This window comes from Nothobranchius furzeri, chromosome 2, assembly GCF_043380555.1.
Source record: "Nothobranchius furzeri strain GRZ-AD chromosome 2, NfurGRZ-RIMD1, whole genome shotgun sequence".
NCBI lineage: Eukaryota > Metazoa > Chordata > Actinopteri > Cyprinodontiformes > Nothobranchiidae > Nothobranchius > Nothobranchius furzeri.
The window spans coordinates 46177708-46195791 of NC_091742.1; the positions used below are offsets into that span (position 1 = coordinate 46177708).

An 18084-nucleotide genomic window follows, 5' to 3' on the forward strand; every position below is an offset into this window, starting at 1 on the left:
AACAGTTTCAAGCACTTTTAAAACCACAGAAAAATACAAGGTTCTAAGCATCAAGACAGGTTTTCTTTGGCATTTGATTTTGTTTAAAATAATTTACTACTCAATGTAATAATTACAAATTTCTATTCCCTTTAGAAAACCAGCTTATTGATTTGTTTTTGCTAGTAGGGCCATTTAGATTTATGGCTCAAAAAGCTCATCACTGAAAATCAGAGTGGAGATCCGTGACCACTGGGGAGTTCTTTAACTTGCTCTGTTAGTAAAGGATTAGTTTAGTAAAATGCATATATTCAACACCTTAGAATCAGATTTCCTGCTTAAGATATGAAAATATACCTAAAAATTAAATATAATTTTTAGAGACCAAGTCTTGATTTTTTGACAACTTCTACCTTTTGTGCCTTAAGCATGTTTTAAAACTTGTTACCTAATAAGCAGCATATTAAATTTTTCTTTTAACTTTCTGGATTTTGAAACTAGTCATCTGCCTTAAAATCAGAACCAAGTCTTAAATTGATTTTCCATCAACAAATGTACCCTTTTAAAAACTGCAGACAAAATTAGATCCATTTACAGAGTTTATTGATAGCAAAAGATTAATTTCACTCCTGCATCTTCTCAATGGTCTCCTCCTTGTATTTGCCCTTCTCCTTTCCAACAGCGCGAGACTTGGCCTTGCGCTCAAGGATCTTCTTGCGGTCCTTGTCGAGCTTTAGCCTGGTGATGACCACCTGCAGACATGGAGAAAAAAGAGGAGTTGGTAAACAAATGTTTAATTAATAACATTACCAATTAATGCTTTGCCACTATATAGATAGAAATGACTCAGAAGGCTGGTTCGATGTGTGTTCTTACATTTATATTTATAGGTGAGGCCAAAAAAACAAAAAGGACTAAAGATCAAAATAGTCATTTCAACTACATTTCTAACTGCTGAGGATCAACTCAATCCCACAGCCTTACAGATGGACGGTTCGATAAATAAGCCAGGAAGCAAAAAACAGGCATAAAGTGAGATTTGCCATTTAATCATTTCTTATGCAGCAAGCGTTTGATTCATGGATGGAAATGACGGTAAACTTGGGATTAGAGGTGGTGAGTGCATGAAGAGGTGGAGAAAAAGGGACAAATTTGTCTGTGTTAAAAAGTCTCTGAAATACAAAAAAATAAAATAAAAAAACCCACAATATAGACCTAATCCTGTCTGTAGCAGAGGCCGAACCGAGCCGATTTTTAAACCAAGGTCGAAGCCGATACTGGTTTTGAAAGAATTTTGCTGCAGATGGCCGATATCTAAAGCCGATTAGGCCGATATAATACATTTTAGAAGCACATTGATTGTGAAAGACAAGTGAACACTCACTGTGTGCAATATAAATTAATAAGCCTATACATCTCCTAATATTTATTGAACTTAAAAAAAAGAAGAAGGAAAAAAAGGTGTGTTGGGGTCCTTCGAGTCTTTTCTTCAGTCTAGCAGTGTTGGCAGTAGACCACACAGGTGCCCGTTTTTTTAAATCGGATTTAAAAACTAATTTTGGCCGATATGGAACATTTTTTATATATCGGCCCGATATATCTGTTGCCCTCAGACTCTAGCCCTTTTCATAAAACGCTGCCAATTTGCCACAAAGCATAGCAGCACCAGGCAGCCCTTGCTCATTCATAATTGGTCACAGTGGCTGTAATGTGGCACGATCGCATGCCTTTCACAAAAGATTATGCAATGTAAATATAAATGTGTGGGGGTGGTCTCCGCATGGCCACAGACATTCGTTAAGCGTGGTCATATCTTGCTATTTATTTACGGTTGAAGTCGTGCTCCTTGAGTTATTTTCATGAGCTGCTCCACCTCTAAATGGAATTTTGATATATTTTACATTAATTCTAAATATATAATTAAATGAAAGTGTCTGTGGGACATTTGAGACTTGAATCTATATTTTATTATTCTTATGGGAGAATTTGTTCACCTCTCCTTGCTGTGACATCTTGTTTAAGTCACTGCTCTCTGAGGACTTTAGGGGGAGAAGCATGATTGGATCTGTGCTGTTGATTGGTTAGGAGTAAGTAATGAGTGTAGTATTAAGCTACATAACAGGCTATAAAAAAATGGAAACTAGGGTTTCGACGATTATACATTTGATGGTACAATTACAGTCTGAGAAATAATCATGGTTTCACGATAACCACGATTATTTTACATCAATTGATTTCACATCTGTATTAACATAAATCACACACACACATTGTATAAATTATAGATAAAAGGCATGGTTACAATCTATAAAAGTTTTGAATCCCTGAAATATTTATAGTTCCTTTAAATTTATAGTTCCAAATTGTATTACTGCTGTGTAGAACAAGAATTACAGAGAGTTGTTGATTAAATTTAAAAATGACTTGTAGACAGATACAGGGGAAACAGTGTTTCCTTTAGGAATTTTTCCAGCTGTGGTGGTGGGGATTATGACACTTCTTTTATGTTAATATTATTTGATGTACTCCACTTTGAACTGCACCAATCCAGCAACTGCTGCATTTTAATAACTGGTATTAAAGGTGAATACACCAATATTTGCACACGAATAATTTTTGTTTTAAACTCTCAGTGACACACTTTTCAAGGGAGTTTGGCATTTAATTTTTCTTGACGTCTGAAAAAACATCTCCTTTGCCCCTTTATATATTTTGACTTTCTGTAAGCCGATTTATTTTGGTCCAAGATCATTACTGGGCTGGCCCTGTTAAACACGTTCTTCACCCCTGCTTAGAAGACTTGATGAAGTATTTTTAAGCCAGTATAAAAATGACTGAAACACAAATTTACATATTTGGCATTATTGACCAATATCTTTGATTTAATTTATTTGTTAAGAACATCAAGATGCATTACAGTGAACATTATAATAAAGTACATGTTTCTAGTGCAGAGAGGAGACAACCCATAGAAGCACTGATTTGATCTCATTTCAGAGAAAAATAGAACAGGTCAGATGCCTCTAATAAATAAAATTACTAACAAATGCATGGGCTGCATGGTGGCGCAGTTGTTAGCACTGTTGCCTAGCAGCACGAAGGTTGCAGGTTCGAAACTCGACTGCGGCCTTTCTGTGTGGAGTTGCGTGTTCTCCCCATGCATGCGTGGGTTTCCTCCAGGTACTCCGGTTTCCCCCACAGATCACAACATGCCCTATAGGTTATAAATTGTAAGTCGCTTTGGATTAGGGCTGCTCGATTACGGCAAAAATGATAATCACGATTATTGTGACTGAAATTGAGATCGATTATTTAAGACGATTTTTCAATTAATGTTGATTTTATTTGTTTGTGTATTTATTCAGTCATAAAATTGCTCAGGGCACAATCAGGGTGAAAAGAAAGAAAAAGAAAGCAGGGTTTCCCTTACATAGGCGTAGCCGTGGCGGCCCGCCACGGCTGAAATATTACCGCCATGCCTACAAGATCCCAAGTTTTATTTATTTATTTTGCGCTGTTTCCCGAAGAAGCAGCGGGAACTACTATGTTGTCGCTTGTGATCACAGCCAGCGGGCAGCAAGAAGAAAGGAGCAGGCAGAGCAAGGTGCAGTTACAGCATAAGTTACTGAGTTTAAAATTAGACAGGTAGCAGTGGATATGATGCTTTTTGGTTTACATGTTTCAGTAGCGTTAAGATAAACGAGTGTTGACGATCTTGACAGGGTTTCCTCCAGTGCTTATTAGGCCAGATTTTCCTCCCCCAGCCAGGCTAATCATCACTTATTCATGTAAAATTTATTTATTTTTTCATGTCTGACTTTAACCACATCTAATACTGTATTACGGCGTGAGCGCAACAGCGACAACTTAAGATCGATGCGTGAGCAGCCTGAGAGGTCGGGTGTTTCATCTGAACCCTCAAAACCTCCAGCAGGCTACGCTGCACTATTGACGTGTTAGCGCACGGCGCTAACAACTTAGCGACGTGACATGTCTCGGAGAAAGCGTAAAAACACGTTGGATGCTTCTTCTGAAGCGGGAAAATAACGCTTCTTCTTAAGCAGAGCACGACGTCGCCTCGGCTCGTTCACGGCCGAGCCGGTACCGGACTGGGCTCGATAACTGACCCAGCACAGCCACTGGGTCGTTGGAGCTGCCCCGTGACTGCCTGATGGAAAACCAGCGGGTTTTATCAGACTCGTAGTTTCTTGTTTTTGCTGGGGACCCCCTGTATTTTACCGCTCCCTCCTGCAGTCTTCCCCTATTAAAATTTTAAATGATTCGTAAATTCCGTGTATCAATAGAAAAAATCTCTGCCTCTGCCAGGTGCAGTAAATGTAGTCTACAAATAATAAATAAGAGGAGCATTCATCTGTGTATCTCCTTTGATCCGCATTAGTGATATTTTCAGCACCAGAACAGTGAAGCAAAGAAAGATTCCTGAGTTCATTAGGTGCATCTGACCTGTGCTATTTTTCTCTGAAATGAGATCAAATCAGTGCTTCTATGGGTTGTCTCCAATCTGCACTGGAAATTTTTACTTTATTTAGAGATGTGTCATAATTTCTCTTCCCCCCCCCCCGCTTTATGAGCGATTCTGTTGTAAAAGTCAAGAGTTTTTAAGACGTGGGTTACAGCGACAGTAGCCCGAAAATAATTCTCATAAAAGAGCAACCAGAGACTCAGAGTCATTACAGTATAATCGCTAATATGACTCCATGTTTGCCCTGATTACTAATAACTCCACGGTGCATGACCCATGTGATCTTCAGTACATCCAATTACATCATCATAAATGTAGTTTAACATGATAGACTTGTGGGCCATTCCCATCTGTACCAGGTCGGCCCAGGCCGGGTAGCCCCCAGTCGACCCCAGCCTGGCCCGGTTGATTCCACACATCCTTGCCTTAAGCCCATGTGGGCTGATTCTACCCACCAATCAGAGGCTTGCTCTAAGGGAAGGTGTGAATTTGCTGTCAGCAGTGGGTGTGTTGGCCCTGGTCGGCCTGAAGCAGACCCCCTCGAGAAGAGGGCTGAGAATGAGCCTTGGTTGGCCCGGAAAAATACCAGGCTACCCAGATATGTAAACAACCTACGCTACCCGGCCCGTGCCGACCCGGGAACGGCCCATTATTTTCTCTGGACAAGAAATATATGATATGGCCACCTCTAGATGAAATAAAAATAATTGTACACTATTTATGAATATGTAATTAAAAAGTGCTTTTGGGAAATTTGATACATCTCTAGCTCTCAAGTGTGTGTGTGTTAACAGACAGCTGTACCAGTGTTTCTAAAACTTAGACTGGTAGAGAATAGGCACCAAGGTTAAAGTTTGACAAGAATCAATACATTTTCATGCATTTAATCTACTGATTTATGTTAATTTCTCTAGACAGTTTGAAGTGAATTAACTTGTAAATATTTTACAGGAGGAAAAATATCGAGATATTTATCGTATATTGGAATTCAGCTAAAAGATCGAGATATAAGTTTTGGTCCATATCGCCCAGCCCCACTTATGGGTGAAAAACGTTTTGTTCATAAAAAATTATTTGTCCTGTTTTAACCAGCTTATCAATAAGCTAGAAGACAACAAATGAATGTTACATTATAAATTGATGTCTAGATAAAAAGTTTAATATAGCTAATGTACTAAATCATGGTAGTCCTATAAAATATTTTTTGTAAAACATCTGGCATGTTTTACTCTTTTAAAAGAAAAGTCACAATTTAACTTCAAGTACTTTTGAAAACAACATTTTTAAGGCTTACTGCAGCTCTCGGCTTTGTCTGTGACTAATATGGGATGTGTTGTGCAAACAAACTATTTAGCCAGCAATAGAAATTTAAGGAGAAAAACTTTTTTCCACAACACTTAATATTTTGCATCATATCAATGTCTCAGCTGTTAATACCGACCATTTCCAGGAGCTGTAACCCGCCACACCAATGAATTTAGGGCTGCATATCGAATATTTTAGTACTTGAATTTTCTATCAAATGGTCCATCGATTAATCGAGCATTCTATTTAACGACGCTTCAAGTGAAACAAGACTGGTCTGCTGCTAAAATTACGAAAAGAAAAAAAAAATCATAAACAACATGCTTTTAAATTTGAATGTTCTAGTTCTCTCTTTCTCAGCTGATATTTATTGACCCTTTGCACCTACGTCACCCAATCACGTGGGTCCGCCATACTGGACGGCAAAAGCCTGTAAACAGTGAGCAACACGAGTACTAAACAAAGGGAAAAGTAGAGCCTGAAATTGTTTTTGTGATCTTTAGCACCCCCTCTACTAGTTCAAGCCCATGTTCAGTTATCAGAAGTAGCGCACCTAAATGGGACTCAGAGCAGTATTTATAAAGGTTACGCGTTATTAAGTAGCTTACGGACGTTAGCTTAAGTTCTCTCTGCAGCCATTTATCGATGTAAACAAGGTGCCCTCCCGACTGGATTTATAACATTGTTATAAACAGCATTTCCTTTACACCGAAGTTGATTAAAAAACATGTCTGGATCCCTACTAGTTTTTGTTGCTGGTAGTGTCACCGCGTGTTCAGCTGCTGCTCTCACACCGGGATGAGACAGGATCTCTCTTAGCGGCGACGCGCATACTAAATAACCTAATTTTAACACACATAATCGTACATCAGAGCCTTAATATTGTTAATAATTATCTCGCTTTACACTACAGTGGACGGTACCGCACATCCACCATGGTGAAACATCCATCCATCAGAAGAACGCATCACATTCGTCCCCGTCTTCGTCATGAAATACTGTATTTTCCGGCGTATAAGTCGCACCAGCCATAAAATACAATGAAGAAAAAAACATATATAAATCACACTGGACTATAAGTCGCATTTTGGGGGGAAATTTTATTATTTTTCTTTCAAAATCTGAGACCAAGCATTTCACATTGCAAGACAAGTACCGGTAACAACAACAGAATAAATAACCAGGGCGCAGTAGCGTGCCACGGTCTCTAGTAAAGGATGGCGGTGTTTTAAACCCTTCCAGCGTGGCAGAGGAGCTGAAACCTGGACCGGAGCCGGCTCGCAGCAGCGCGGTATGGATAATTTGGTATACAAGTCACTTTGGTATATGAGTCGCAGGACCAGCAAGACTATGAAAAAAAGTGCGACTTAATAGTCCAGAAAATATGGTAAATGTTAATCTTACCCAGTAAAATCACATTCGCTGTAAACCTGAGGGCTGCTAGTCCGTTTGATTGATCACTGCAGTTTGTCTCCGTTCTCAGTCTCCATCAACGTTATTTGGGGGGAAAAAAAACGAGTTGACTTTACATCCTTGTCTGTTAGTGCAGCAAGATAAAACCATCTTACTGTGAAACCAACTAAATAAAAGCGATAAAAGGCTACAAACGGGCTTGTTTAGACTAGCTTTGCTGGAGTTTTAACGGGTGTAAACGGTCTTTTTGCCATCCATGACAGCAAACGGGGCGGTCACATGAGTGGCGTGACGTCACATGCAAAGGGTCAATAGTTAACAAATATTTTATGGAACAAATTTGACTCATATTTCAATAAAATTTTAGGTTTAATATGACTCACCCTTGTCTAAACATATTTAAATATATTCACATATGACAGATCGACAGGCGGATTGGTTCGGCATCTGCAGTGATGCGGACACTGAGCCGATCTGTCGTGGTGAAGAGGGAGCTGAGCCAGAAAGCCAGGCTCTTGATTTACCGGTCGATCTACGTACCAATCCTCACCTATGGTCATGAGCTTTGGGTAATGACCGAAAGAACGAGATCGCGGATACAAGCGGCCGAAATGAGTTTCCTCCGTAGGGTGGCCGGGCTCAGCCTTAGAGATAGGATGAGGAGCTCGGACATTCAGGAGGGACTCGGAGTAGAACCGCTGCTCCTCCGGATTGAAAGGAGTCAGTTGAGCTGGTTTGGGCATCTGGTCAGGATGCCTCCTGGATGCCTCCCCGGGGAGGTGTTTCGGGAATGTCCTGCCGGCAGGAGGCCCCCGGGTCGACCCAGGACACGTTGGAGAGGTTACATCTCCAATCTGGTCCCAGAACGCCTTGGGGTCCTGCCGGAAGAGCTGGTGGAGGTGGCCGGGGAGAGGACGGTCTAGAGCTCCCTAGTTGGGATGCTGCCCCCGCGACCCGGATAAGCAGAGGAAGACGACGACGATGATTCACATATGATCAGCAGAATTGAATTATTTCAGTAACATGTTCAGTAGTAATCTACTGGAAGTTAAAACATTTAATTTCTACTAGTAACAATGGTGGCATATCTACTGTAACGGAATTAAATGACGGTTTTCCACCTAAAAGTCATGTCCCCACCCTCCTCAGCAAGAACTAATCTGCATGAGATATTGCCTCAAGGTCTCATGCATTTGCTTCTAAACTGTTTTCCTTTCCAGCCCAAGAGAAGAATGAAGACAAAGGACTCTCTCCTTTTTAATAAATCAAAGAACTCTATTTTTAATAAAGCTAATCAAACAAAGTGTTAGTCAATAATAATGTGGACCAATCTGTGAAATGATAATGTTATGATTAGTAAGTTTTAATAAGTAATATGACTTTAACCTAGCTGCACTAGACATCCGGATACACGTAATGTAAACGCATGACACATTGCTTTTACTCATCCAACCAGAACCTTCCTTCCTGAAGCGTGGTATAGTCTCTGTGGTGTTTATAAATCTGCCCAACTTTGATTCAAACGTAAATCAAAACATCCAGATTAATAAAACCAGTCTCCACGCCATCTTAGTTCAGTTCACCGCATTCTAAGAGAAGTATCGGACCGGCCACCCGGACTTCCTTTTAAGCAAAGAACCAACAAGCTGGATAAAATCAGTTGCATTTTACCGGAAATTACGGTGTGTGTGTGTGTGTGTATATATATATATATAAGAACTACGGGCAGTTTTGGAAGATCGCCATCGCTTTATAATCCTTAACGATCTTATATCGTCAGGTCACAGAGACCTACTTGCAACTTCTCCATTTACAGACAACACAGAACAGAGCAGCTTTCCGCTAACCAGAACCGCAAACAACACCTTCCACCCACTGAACTGGCCTTCAGAATAAAACAAAAACACAAAAGTTGTTAGTTTATTTGTTTTTGCTTTCCTACACTATTTAGAGTGTTTAGAGCTTTAAATGCTTTAAATTTGTTAAGATTGTTACTGATAGCAGCTACATTGTGATGCTTTGTGCTTCAGCATGTAGGTGTAGGTTCTCAGTCATCCTGGACTTAACCCTTTGGGCGCCAGAGTTATTTCAAGAAATTATTAAATTTTGACAAGACTATTTCAAAAGGTTGTAGCTTGGAAGTGGTTAGAGATAAAGGTTAACTGTGAATGTGAAACATTTTCAGTAGGACCCAACGTTTGTGTTGGGAGCAAATTCACTCATCACATTTGCATATTATGACATCATCAGGCTGCCATATTAGAATACATCATTTTTACAGATGTTCCCTCTTTTACATATTATATTGAAATGTTCATTATATTTAACAAATTGTACATATACAAAACTTTTTTTAAAATTACAACATAACATTTTATTTTGACGATTATGTGACACACTTTGACTTCCATACACAACGCATTGACATCTGCTGCTTTTTACGGCTTTTTTTTTCTTTTACATTAGCGCTACGCCTGTCACATTAGTGTCGTGTTTACCATCATTTCTACATCCATGTCCCAAAGACAGCGAAACAAATGTCAAACCCGACGTTAGGAGCTTGTAAGTGCAGCAACAGCTGCCTGATGCTGCAGCAGCTTCAGTCTGTCCAGCTGGATAAGTGAATTTTGTTATCAATCAATTTTTTGCTTCGTAATCGAAGTTGGTCATTACCAGATAAAGGGACCAATCGACAAAGATCAGACCCGCCAGTAGGGCTGCTCAATTAATCGAATTTTAATCACGATTACGATCTGAGTTTTGAACGATTATAAAAAACAAAACAAGCTGATTATTTGCTCCTCCCGCTTGTGCTGCCCTGAGTTGCAAATGATGCGCTCCTCCCTGACAGTGTTGCCAACTTAGCGACTTTGAGGCTATTTTTAGCAGCTTTTCAGACCCCCTTCTTGACTTTTTAACTTAAAAGTACCTGGCGAACACCTCAGAAACATCTCTGGTAACCCTTAGCTACTTTCTGGATAACTGTCGTCGACATTTCCTGCAGGTTAGCTAAACACTCCACCTGCGCTCCGGACAGAGTAAAAATTTAAGAGGAATTAAAAAAATCGAACCATTCGATGATTCATTTCAGCCCTAAATGAATTGCAAACAAGCATCAAAATCACCTTGTTAAAAAAAAAAAATCACTAAAATTCTTTGGTATTTGATCAGAGCTGTAGCGAAGCCTCGACGACGTCGACGGCTCGATTCTAAAAATTTGTTGACGTCAGATCCAGAAGTCGACGCACCGCGCCCACTTGTTGCATCCCCAGGAGTTTGTGAATAGAGGACGAATCTGCCTGTTTTTCCTCTAGTTCGCCCTCTTCTCCGCCTTCACTAACATCTCCGCCAAATACCGAAGACCCGGAATAACGTCCGTCCACTACTAGATTATTTTCCTGTTTTGCCCCTTCGTCTCCCGGCAACGGACAACAACTTCCGGGGTCAGATGCGAAGCTCCGTCTCTACCGCAGATGTAGAAAATCACCGGGAGCGCTTCTCCCTTCATTAAGGAGCTTCTTTCAGACATGAGGAGAGCGGTTTTGGTGGTAGCAGTCTCTCCTCCGTGCTGGTCTGTTTGCTGCTGGGTGTTTTTGGTTTATTTAAACTTGGTAACTTGAACTTAATGTTGGTAAAGCTACTGTTAGCATCTTCGCTAACAGCTTCTTGTGTTGGGATAAGCTGTTACGTTTTGGTTTAGAGTTCATCTTTTTTGTGGTGTAGATCTCCCTTTTATTACATTTAGAGTGTTGTGGGTTTTCGGTTTAGTGTAAAATATCACCTGAGTTTGGTTTAACCCGTAAGACCACTCGCCTCACGCACATAAGTGACCAAAACAAAGCAGCATGGAGACACTCCATCTTCTACCACCTCTCAGGCAGCAGCCTGCACTCCCAAGTTCTACATGTCACCAGAACATAACCAACCAACACAATAAACGCAGTGGTATACAAAATGGAAGGCCTGTAGTGTTTATTCTCTTACAGTAAGAATTTATCAATTTTTTTGAGGAATTTATTTGAGATTTTCTGGTTTTTGTTAATTGTGCAATAGAAAAATAATCATTAGATTAATTTTCTAAATAGTCATTAGAATAGTCGACTATTCGATAAAATAATCGTTTTAAAAATAATCGTTTACCCCCAGCCCTATATTTGATACCATCCAAGCCAAAACTGTAAAAATGCAACCAGAATGATTTTGAATGGTGAAAAATAAACAATGTATGTATAAATGCAAATATTTAAAACAAAGACATCAGAAACACTTAGTAAAACACAAAATGCAGAGATGAAGCTCTCACACATTGACACTTTATAACTACACTGATTATTTCATCTGCTCTGTTTGGCTTAAGAGTCTTGGTCAAAAGCCGATCAGGGCAAAGTATTAAAGTGATCTTCCCTCCTTTACAACTGAAATGAAATACAACTAAAGGCAGTAAACACATTCCATTTCTCATCACTACCATCTGTTCCCATTTTACCCTAAACAAGCACGTCATGTGCAGCTCCACAAACCATCCTTACCTTGCTGGGGTGGATGCCGACATGGACTGTGGTTCCGTTGGCCTTCTCTCGCTGCACACGCTCAATGTAGATGACATATTTCTTCCTGTAGACTTGCACTACTTTGCCAATCTGCTGGCCTTTGTAGTGTCCACGGACAACCTGAGGTAAACAAAAACTCAGTTCAACTAAAGTTTCCTTCTGCATAACCTCACAGCTTAACACTAGTAACTGGCGTACCTGGACTTCGTCATCTTTTCGAATGGGCATGGACCTCACGTTGTACTTCTGGCGGAGCTCCTTAGACAGTGGGGAAGACATGATCTTCCTCCTGATGTGTGAGGGGGCATTGAAGTGCCTCTTACGGTTCTTGCGACGGGAGGATGTTACAAATGGATTAAGCTTCATGATGCTGTTAGAGCAAACACAGGTTGTACTATCACTCGAAATTGCATCATTTTATGTCAAGCTTACACGTTCTTCCTTGAGTTATATCACTCCCGACTCCTAGACTTGAGAATGACCATCTCATGATTACCATCTAGTGCACACAACGTAGCAGCATAGATAGAATGCTTAAACTTAAGCTCCGTGTAAGCACAATTTCCAGAAAGAAAGTGGTTAACGTAATTATAAGTTACGCTAAAGTTTAACGGACAAGGCTAACACGCTAACACGTTAGCAACAGCGCTAAATTTGCATAATGTAGCTGACTAAAATTGTTTATTTTGACCGAAGGGTAACTCAACGACAACAATGAACGGCTAGAGACAATAAATGTCAGAAGAAAGACAAAATGCATACGGTCTGAGTCGCTTTAACCAGAAACCAAGTGGTTTCAGGAACGCTAGCAAGACATGCGGATAGATACGGACCAAATGTTGATATTTAATAATCTATCGCCAAGATGTGATCAATATTGTCAGTGGTTTAACTGTACTGATGTTTGCGTTGAGCTGATGCTTTTATACAGGGATGTGATGACTATATAGAGAGGATGGATGGTGATTACTGTGGTAGAATTATCTTTCAGGAATTCTTACCCTGCCTTTGCTCCTCTATGGCCGGCGGAAAAGAGACCTACTGTGTTCTTCCGGTTGCATTAGTCACACGAAAATCTCGCGAGACCATAAAGGTCAGTTTAAAATCATAAACACGTAAACAAAGCCCAAAACGTCCCATCGAGGGGCGTGTTTACTATTTTAGCGATAATGAAGAGGTACAATCTTAATGAAACAGACGCCTTTATCTTGATTTTAATTTAATATTTCTGGTTTTGTGTCATTATTGAACATTTAATAATAATTTGTCCAACACTTTGTATAGCTAGTCCAGTTAAATTAAGCTATTTGAATATTTCAAATATTAGAGTAGTTTAATTTATAACTCTTTATTGATGCCACATTACAACCTTGAGTCCAATAAAAATAGACACAAGATGGCGCCAAACGTCATTAATCGATAAGCTGCTGGGGAAACAAGTTTAGTTTATGATTAATAGTTCCTCTGCTCAGCACTGCCTGCCTTATCTGAGGCCGAGATCTCCGTAAACAGCTGCAGTCGCTCCTCTCTCTCTCAGATCAGCTGACAAACACCAGAGGGAGTTTTCACCCTCCGACCACACAACCACTGACCTCCCAGCTGTGCGGACTGAAACCAGCCCCTGTCCAGCTTAGACAACTCGGTCACAGACCCGAGGAGTAGACTCCCCGGGCGGCCAAAGCCTCCCTGCCTCCGGAAAGTGATGCCGACATGCTGTCATAGCCCCCCTGCGCCGCGGACATTCAGCCTCCTTCCCCTCCCGCACCTCCCTGGATCCTCTCTGGCTGGCTGTCGCGGCAGCGGTGCGGATGTGGAGCCCGCAACGCAACGTTCTCCATCCGTCGGCAAGCACCGGAGAAGATGAAATGTTTTTCCCGTTACCTCCCGTACATCTTCCGCCCTCCGAGCACCATCCTGTCCTCCACTTGCCACACCGAAGGTAGGGTGGCACACACAGGGGGGCTTCATCTGTGGGGGGTGGCATGGTTGTTTAAAGTTAGACAGGACAGCCACGGCAAGCCTTTATTTCCGGTTACAGTTTGGTCACAACCAACGAAGTGGTCTCGTTTGTGTATTTGAGTGCTAACAGATTACTGTTGGTTCGTTTATTTACATTTTAGGGTTTTTCCTGATTATTTTAGCAAACTGCAGCTTTCATTTACTGCCTTTGAATCAGCCACAGACCGACAACAAGCAGGAGTGACAGTTGAGTTGCATGACTGACCACCACCCCTTCCTCCCATCTCCTCATCACCTCGCCGATACACGCTTGGTTCTGGGACTACTCCTGGACTACTCCCAGAAAAACTCACTCCCAGATGCCAAACGCTTGGCTGTTTTCCTGAAGTAACACAGAGTTAAAGTGTTTAATGTGCCCGCCATGATAGCAGCAGTGTAAACGAGGCCGGGTCGATTCATCCTGCTGATTGTGCTGTCAGATGCAGCCCATGAGGGTCCGAGTGTTTGTATAACCAGCCATTTACTAGGTCCTAATGTGGAGACTGAAGCATTGCATTATTTAGCTTTGCATGATTGCTCCCCTTCCTTCCTTCCTGTGTATGTTCTGCTCTCAGCCCCCTCCTGGCACAGGAAGTAAGATATTGTGATAAATCTGCAGGATGTGGTCATCGCCAAAGCCCATCTTAGGCCACAGAAAGGCATCTCCCATTGTCAAAGGATGGGAGCAATTTTATATATATGAACTTTTTGTTAACTTTTTATTAGTGACAGAGTTTAAGAAGTGTCAGCTCAAAAAGTGATATTTTAAAGTTTAGACCCATAAATGAAACCGTATTGTCCTCAAGCAGGTGTAAAATATGAGCTGGAAGATGAGAGATGAGGCCTGTTTTCTCTCATCCTCTCAACTGTCTCTGTCTTTAGTAACAAGGGGATGGGTGTAACAGAGGAGGCGATGGATCCAGGAACACTGAGCTCCTGTTTAGCCTCAGTAACATGATCCTGAGCTGCCCTCTGTGTGGAGACTTTAGGAAAACAGTTGTAGGCTGAAGGCAAATGTGAAAATGGCTGAGACTATGTGCTGCTGCTGCTGATGATGATGCTGATGATGATGACACAGCAGGATGACCCTGGGAATGTGATGAGTAAAGCAGACATGTCCATCTTCTCTGCACACAATTAACTTCAGACACATGGAGTACATTTTTGGTGATTTCACAGAGACTTCTGAAGAGTGAATTTGCTGACTTGACTTGTTATCACGCTTTTTCCCTCACATGCTGGTCAGTGCATCACCATAATCCTTGTTGCTGTCCGCTGCCTCCAGCTGAGCAGAGCTCATCCCAGAAGATGAGTGTGCAGTTACCATGTTAGTGGAAAAAACATTATACTGTATAAGCCCTGGATGCTGTGTGTGTGTGTGTGTGTGTGTGTGTGTGTGTGTGTGTGTGTGTGTGTGTGTGTGTCTGTGTGTCTGTGTGTCTGTGTGTCTGTGTGTCTTCCCTTTGTTTATTTGGGCTATTAGGAAGAATAATGTTCCAGCATCATTTTGATTCACTTGGGTTCAGTCTCTAAGGGACACACACACACACACACACACACACACACACACACACACACACACACACACACACACACACACAAAACCAGCCTTTTGTCTGCTTTGACCAATGTGAAAGTTTCTGTTTTTATTTATTTTTTCCTTGATGTCATTTTATTTTCTTGTTTTTTGTCTGCCAGTCAGATCGTTCATGAAGGATAGATCTGAAATGATTCATCAGAGATTTTGTGTTGTGTTTCGGTCTGAATGTTAGAAATAATCACTTTACTGCTGGTTACTGGTAACATTTTTGTATACTTTACATTGTATGTTTCGTTAATAAGAATAGCAGGGAGCTTGCTGTGTGTGTGTGTGTGTGTGTGTGTGTGTGTCTTCTGTCATCACTTAAACAAATCATCCCATTGAGAACACGGGGTCTGTTCCCTGGTGATTCTAAGCTTTGTTATCATTTGAGCTGCTGTGTTGCTGTTAGACTGACAGATACACTCAGCTTACAACACATTCTCTATGATCGTCCTGTCCTTGAACACTGACGGGACAAACACTGTCCACATGTGTCTTACGTGGACTCGTACACACGACTGCTGTTTTAGTTTGTTCAGCTTTTCAAAAAGTTAGGCTGCAAAAACAGTTCTGGCTGTGTGCTCCACCCTGTGTCATTGCTGTCCGTTAAATGTCACATATCGAGTGTAGCAGATGCCCTTTCTGTTCAAATGTTGATGACACCATCATGCCTTCACCTGCATAGCACCATTATTTCAGCAGCCTTCACAAGAGAAGTGCAACACACACACACACACACACACACACACACACACACTGGGTCCACTGGAGTTGGTGTGTTTTGTAAAACATTTATTTAAGAAACATCCAGACACTTGTCTAATGAAGCAGTCGGTGTGACTTTATCTTTGTGTTTAGTTATGAGCCAATAGTCTAACAAGGACCGTGCTCTGATACGATCCTGTTTCCATTAAAATCCCAGCTTCTTCAGTTAACCGCTGAGTAAAAGGCATTTTATTGTTACGAATGGTCTTCATACCAGAGAACCGAGAGAATAAGGAGGTCCTTCACTCATATTTAATGCATTTGCAGTGGTCTCCAGTAGGAATGAATGCCTTGTAGGAATAAAAGCTCCGCTGCACCAGTGTCCAGCAGCCTGCTCGTCGTTATGGCGTAAGGACTGTGTAACTCTTTATGCAGGTACAGGGCCATGGAACAGCTGCTGTCTGTCTCACCACAACATGACTTGTTGTAGACATTAGGATTTATGACATTCATTTATTTGCTGTTGAAATTCTGCAGTTTAACTTTTGAAGATGGAAATTTAGCTTAATTTTAACTTAAAAATCAGTACACTGTAAAAAAAATGACTGTGAATTAAACAGTAATTTACAGTGTTTCTGGAAAGTAACTCACTGTGAATGTATTTAAAGTTAAATACCATGTAATTAACAGTAATTGGTACAATACTGTATAAATCACAGTAATAAATGCAATACCGTAAAACTTCACAGCAGACCAAGTTCTAAGTCACAGTAATTGAAGAAGAACAAAATTCTATAGCGCCTCTCAAGATAAAAATCACGAGGCGCTTCACAAAAACAAAAACTGAAAAATGTAAAAAAAGAATTTAGAAAATGGTTAAAAATATATTTAAAATTAGCAAAAAATAGACAATTGTGATTAAAAAAATGTTAAGAAAGAGAGAGAGTGAACAGGAAAGAGGGAAATCAGTGGATCCTGAGGAAGGTGGAATAGGTGGGGAGAGCAGAATAAAGAGAGAGAGGTGAAGAAGGTCATACAAAAGCCAGATTGAACAAGTGAGTCTTCAGCTGCTTTTTAAAGGAGACCACTGAGTCCACTGATCTCAGGCTCAGGGGGAGAGAGTTCCAGAGTCTGGGGGCCACAGCAGCAGATGATCTGTCACCTTTGGTCTTTAGCCTGGTGCTGCACAACCAGTAGGCTTTGATCACTGGACCTCAGGGACCTGCTGGGGGTGTAGGGACTGAGAAGATCACCAATGTAAGATGGTGCTTGTCCATGTAAGGCCCTATAGACCAGAACCAGGATCTTGAAATGAACCCTGAAGTTGACTGGCAGCCAGTGAAGCTGGAGGAGAAGCGGGGTGATGTGGGTGTGTTTGGAGGACTTTGTCAGAAGCCGAGCACAGGCGTTCTGAACCACCTGTAGACGGTTCAGGGAGGTTCTGCTCAGACACGTGAAAAGAGAGTTACAGTAGTCTAAGCGTGAGGAGATGAAGGTGTGGAGAACCGTCTCAAGTTCAGAGCGAGACAGAATGGGACTCAGCTTAGCAATGTTCCTGAGATGGAAGAAGGAAGAGCGAACAAGAGAACTGACATGAGAATCCAGGGTGAGAGCTGGGTCAAAGGTCACGCCAAGATTCCTGACAGAAGGTTTGGTGTGGGAAGCAAGCTGACCAAGAGAGTCTCTGACTTTGGGAAACAGCTTGTCTGGGGCACAGATGAGGATCTCAGTCTTATCTTCATTCAGCTGAAGAAAGCTCCCACCATCCAGGTTTTGATAGAGTCTAAGCAGGTGTGTAACAGCTGCAGCTTAGACATCTCATAGGGCTTAAAGGAGATGTACAGATGGATGTCATCTGCATAAATGTGTAATATAATCACCACTGTAAGAAACAAAGCAAAAATTTACAGTAGAATGAAATTATTGCATAAATTATGGTAATACATGCAATACTTTATAAATTCACAGCATACCAAGTTTTACTGTAGTAAGTCATAGTAATATCATCACCACTGTAAAAAACAAAACAAGACTTTACAGTGTACATCATTTCACAGAATAAATATTCA

The 18084-nt window shown here is 41.1% G+C and overlaps 2 protein-coding genes across 2 annotated transcripts in view; one reads left to right on the plus strand and one right to left on the minus strand.

Annotated features, from left to right (window-relative positions):
* Positions 1 to 565: 565 nt before the first annotated feature.
* Positions 566 to 12811, minus strand: rpl26 (ribosomal protein L26). The gene is made up of 4 exons (XM_015953697.3): positions 12732 to 12811; positions 11929 to 12100; positions 11710 to 11850; positions 566 to 731 (listed from the first exon to the last, which is right to left on the minus strand). Exons 2-4 carry the CDS (start codon positions 12094 to 12096, stop codon positions 603 to 605), a joined length of 438 nt encoding a protein of 145 aa, XP_015809183.1. The 5' UTR covers positions 12097 to 12100; positions 12732 to 12811; the 3' UTR covers positions 566 to 602.
* Positions 12812 to 13415: 604 nt separating this feature from the next.
* The window catches only part of LOC107396280 (serine/threonine-protein phosphatase 2A 55 kDa regulatory subunit B beta isoform), a 93146-nt gene continuing 88477 nt past the window's right edge, over positions 13416 to 18084 (plus strand). The window contains exon 1 of the mRNA XM_070545907.1: positions 13416 to 13669. Within this exon, the coding sequence (XP_070402008.1) occupies positions 13591 to 13669 (79 nt within the window). The 5' untranslated portion in view covers positions 13416 to 13590. The remainder of the gene's footprint in view (positions 13670 to 18084) is intronic.

Coding starts and splice junctions, on each gene's coding strand:
- rpl26 (XM_015953697.3), bottom strand. CDS start 12,096: ATGAAGCTTAATCCATTTGTAACATCCTCCCGTCGCAAGAACCGTAAG. Junction 11,851..11,928: donor GAAAAGATGACGAAGTCCAG/GTACGCCAGTTA, acceptor TGTTTACCTCAG/GTTGTCCGTGGACACTACAA. Junction 732..11,709: donor TCGGCATCCACCCCAGCAAG/GTAAGGATGGTT, acceptor CCATGTCTGCAG/GTGGTCATCACCAGGCTAAA.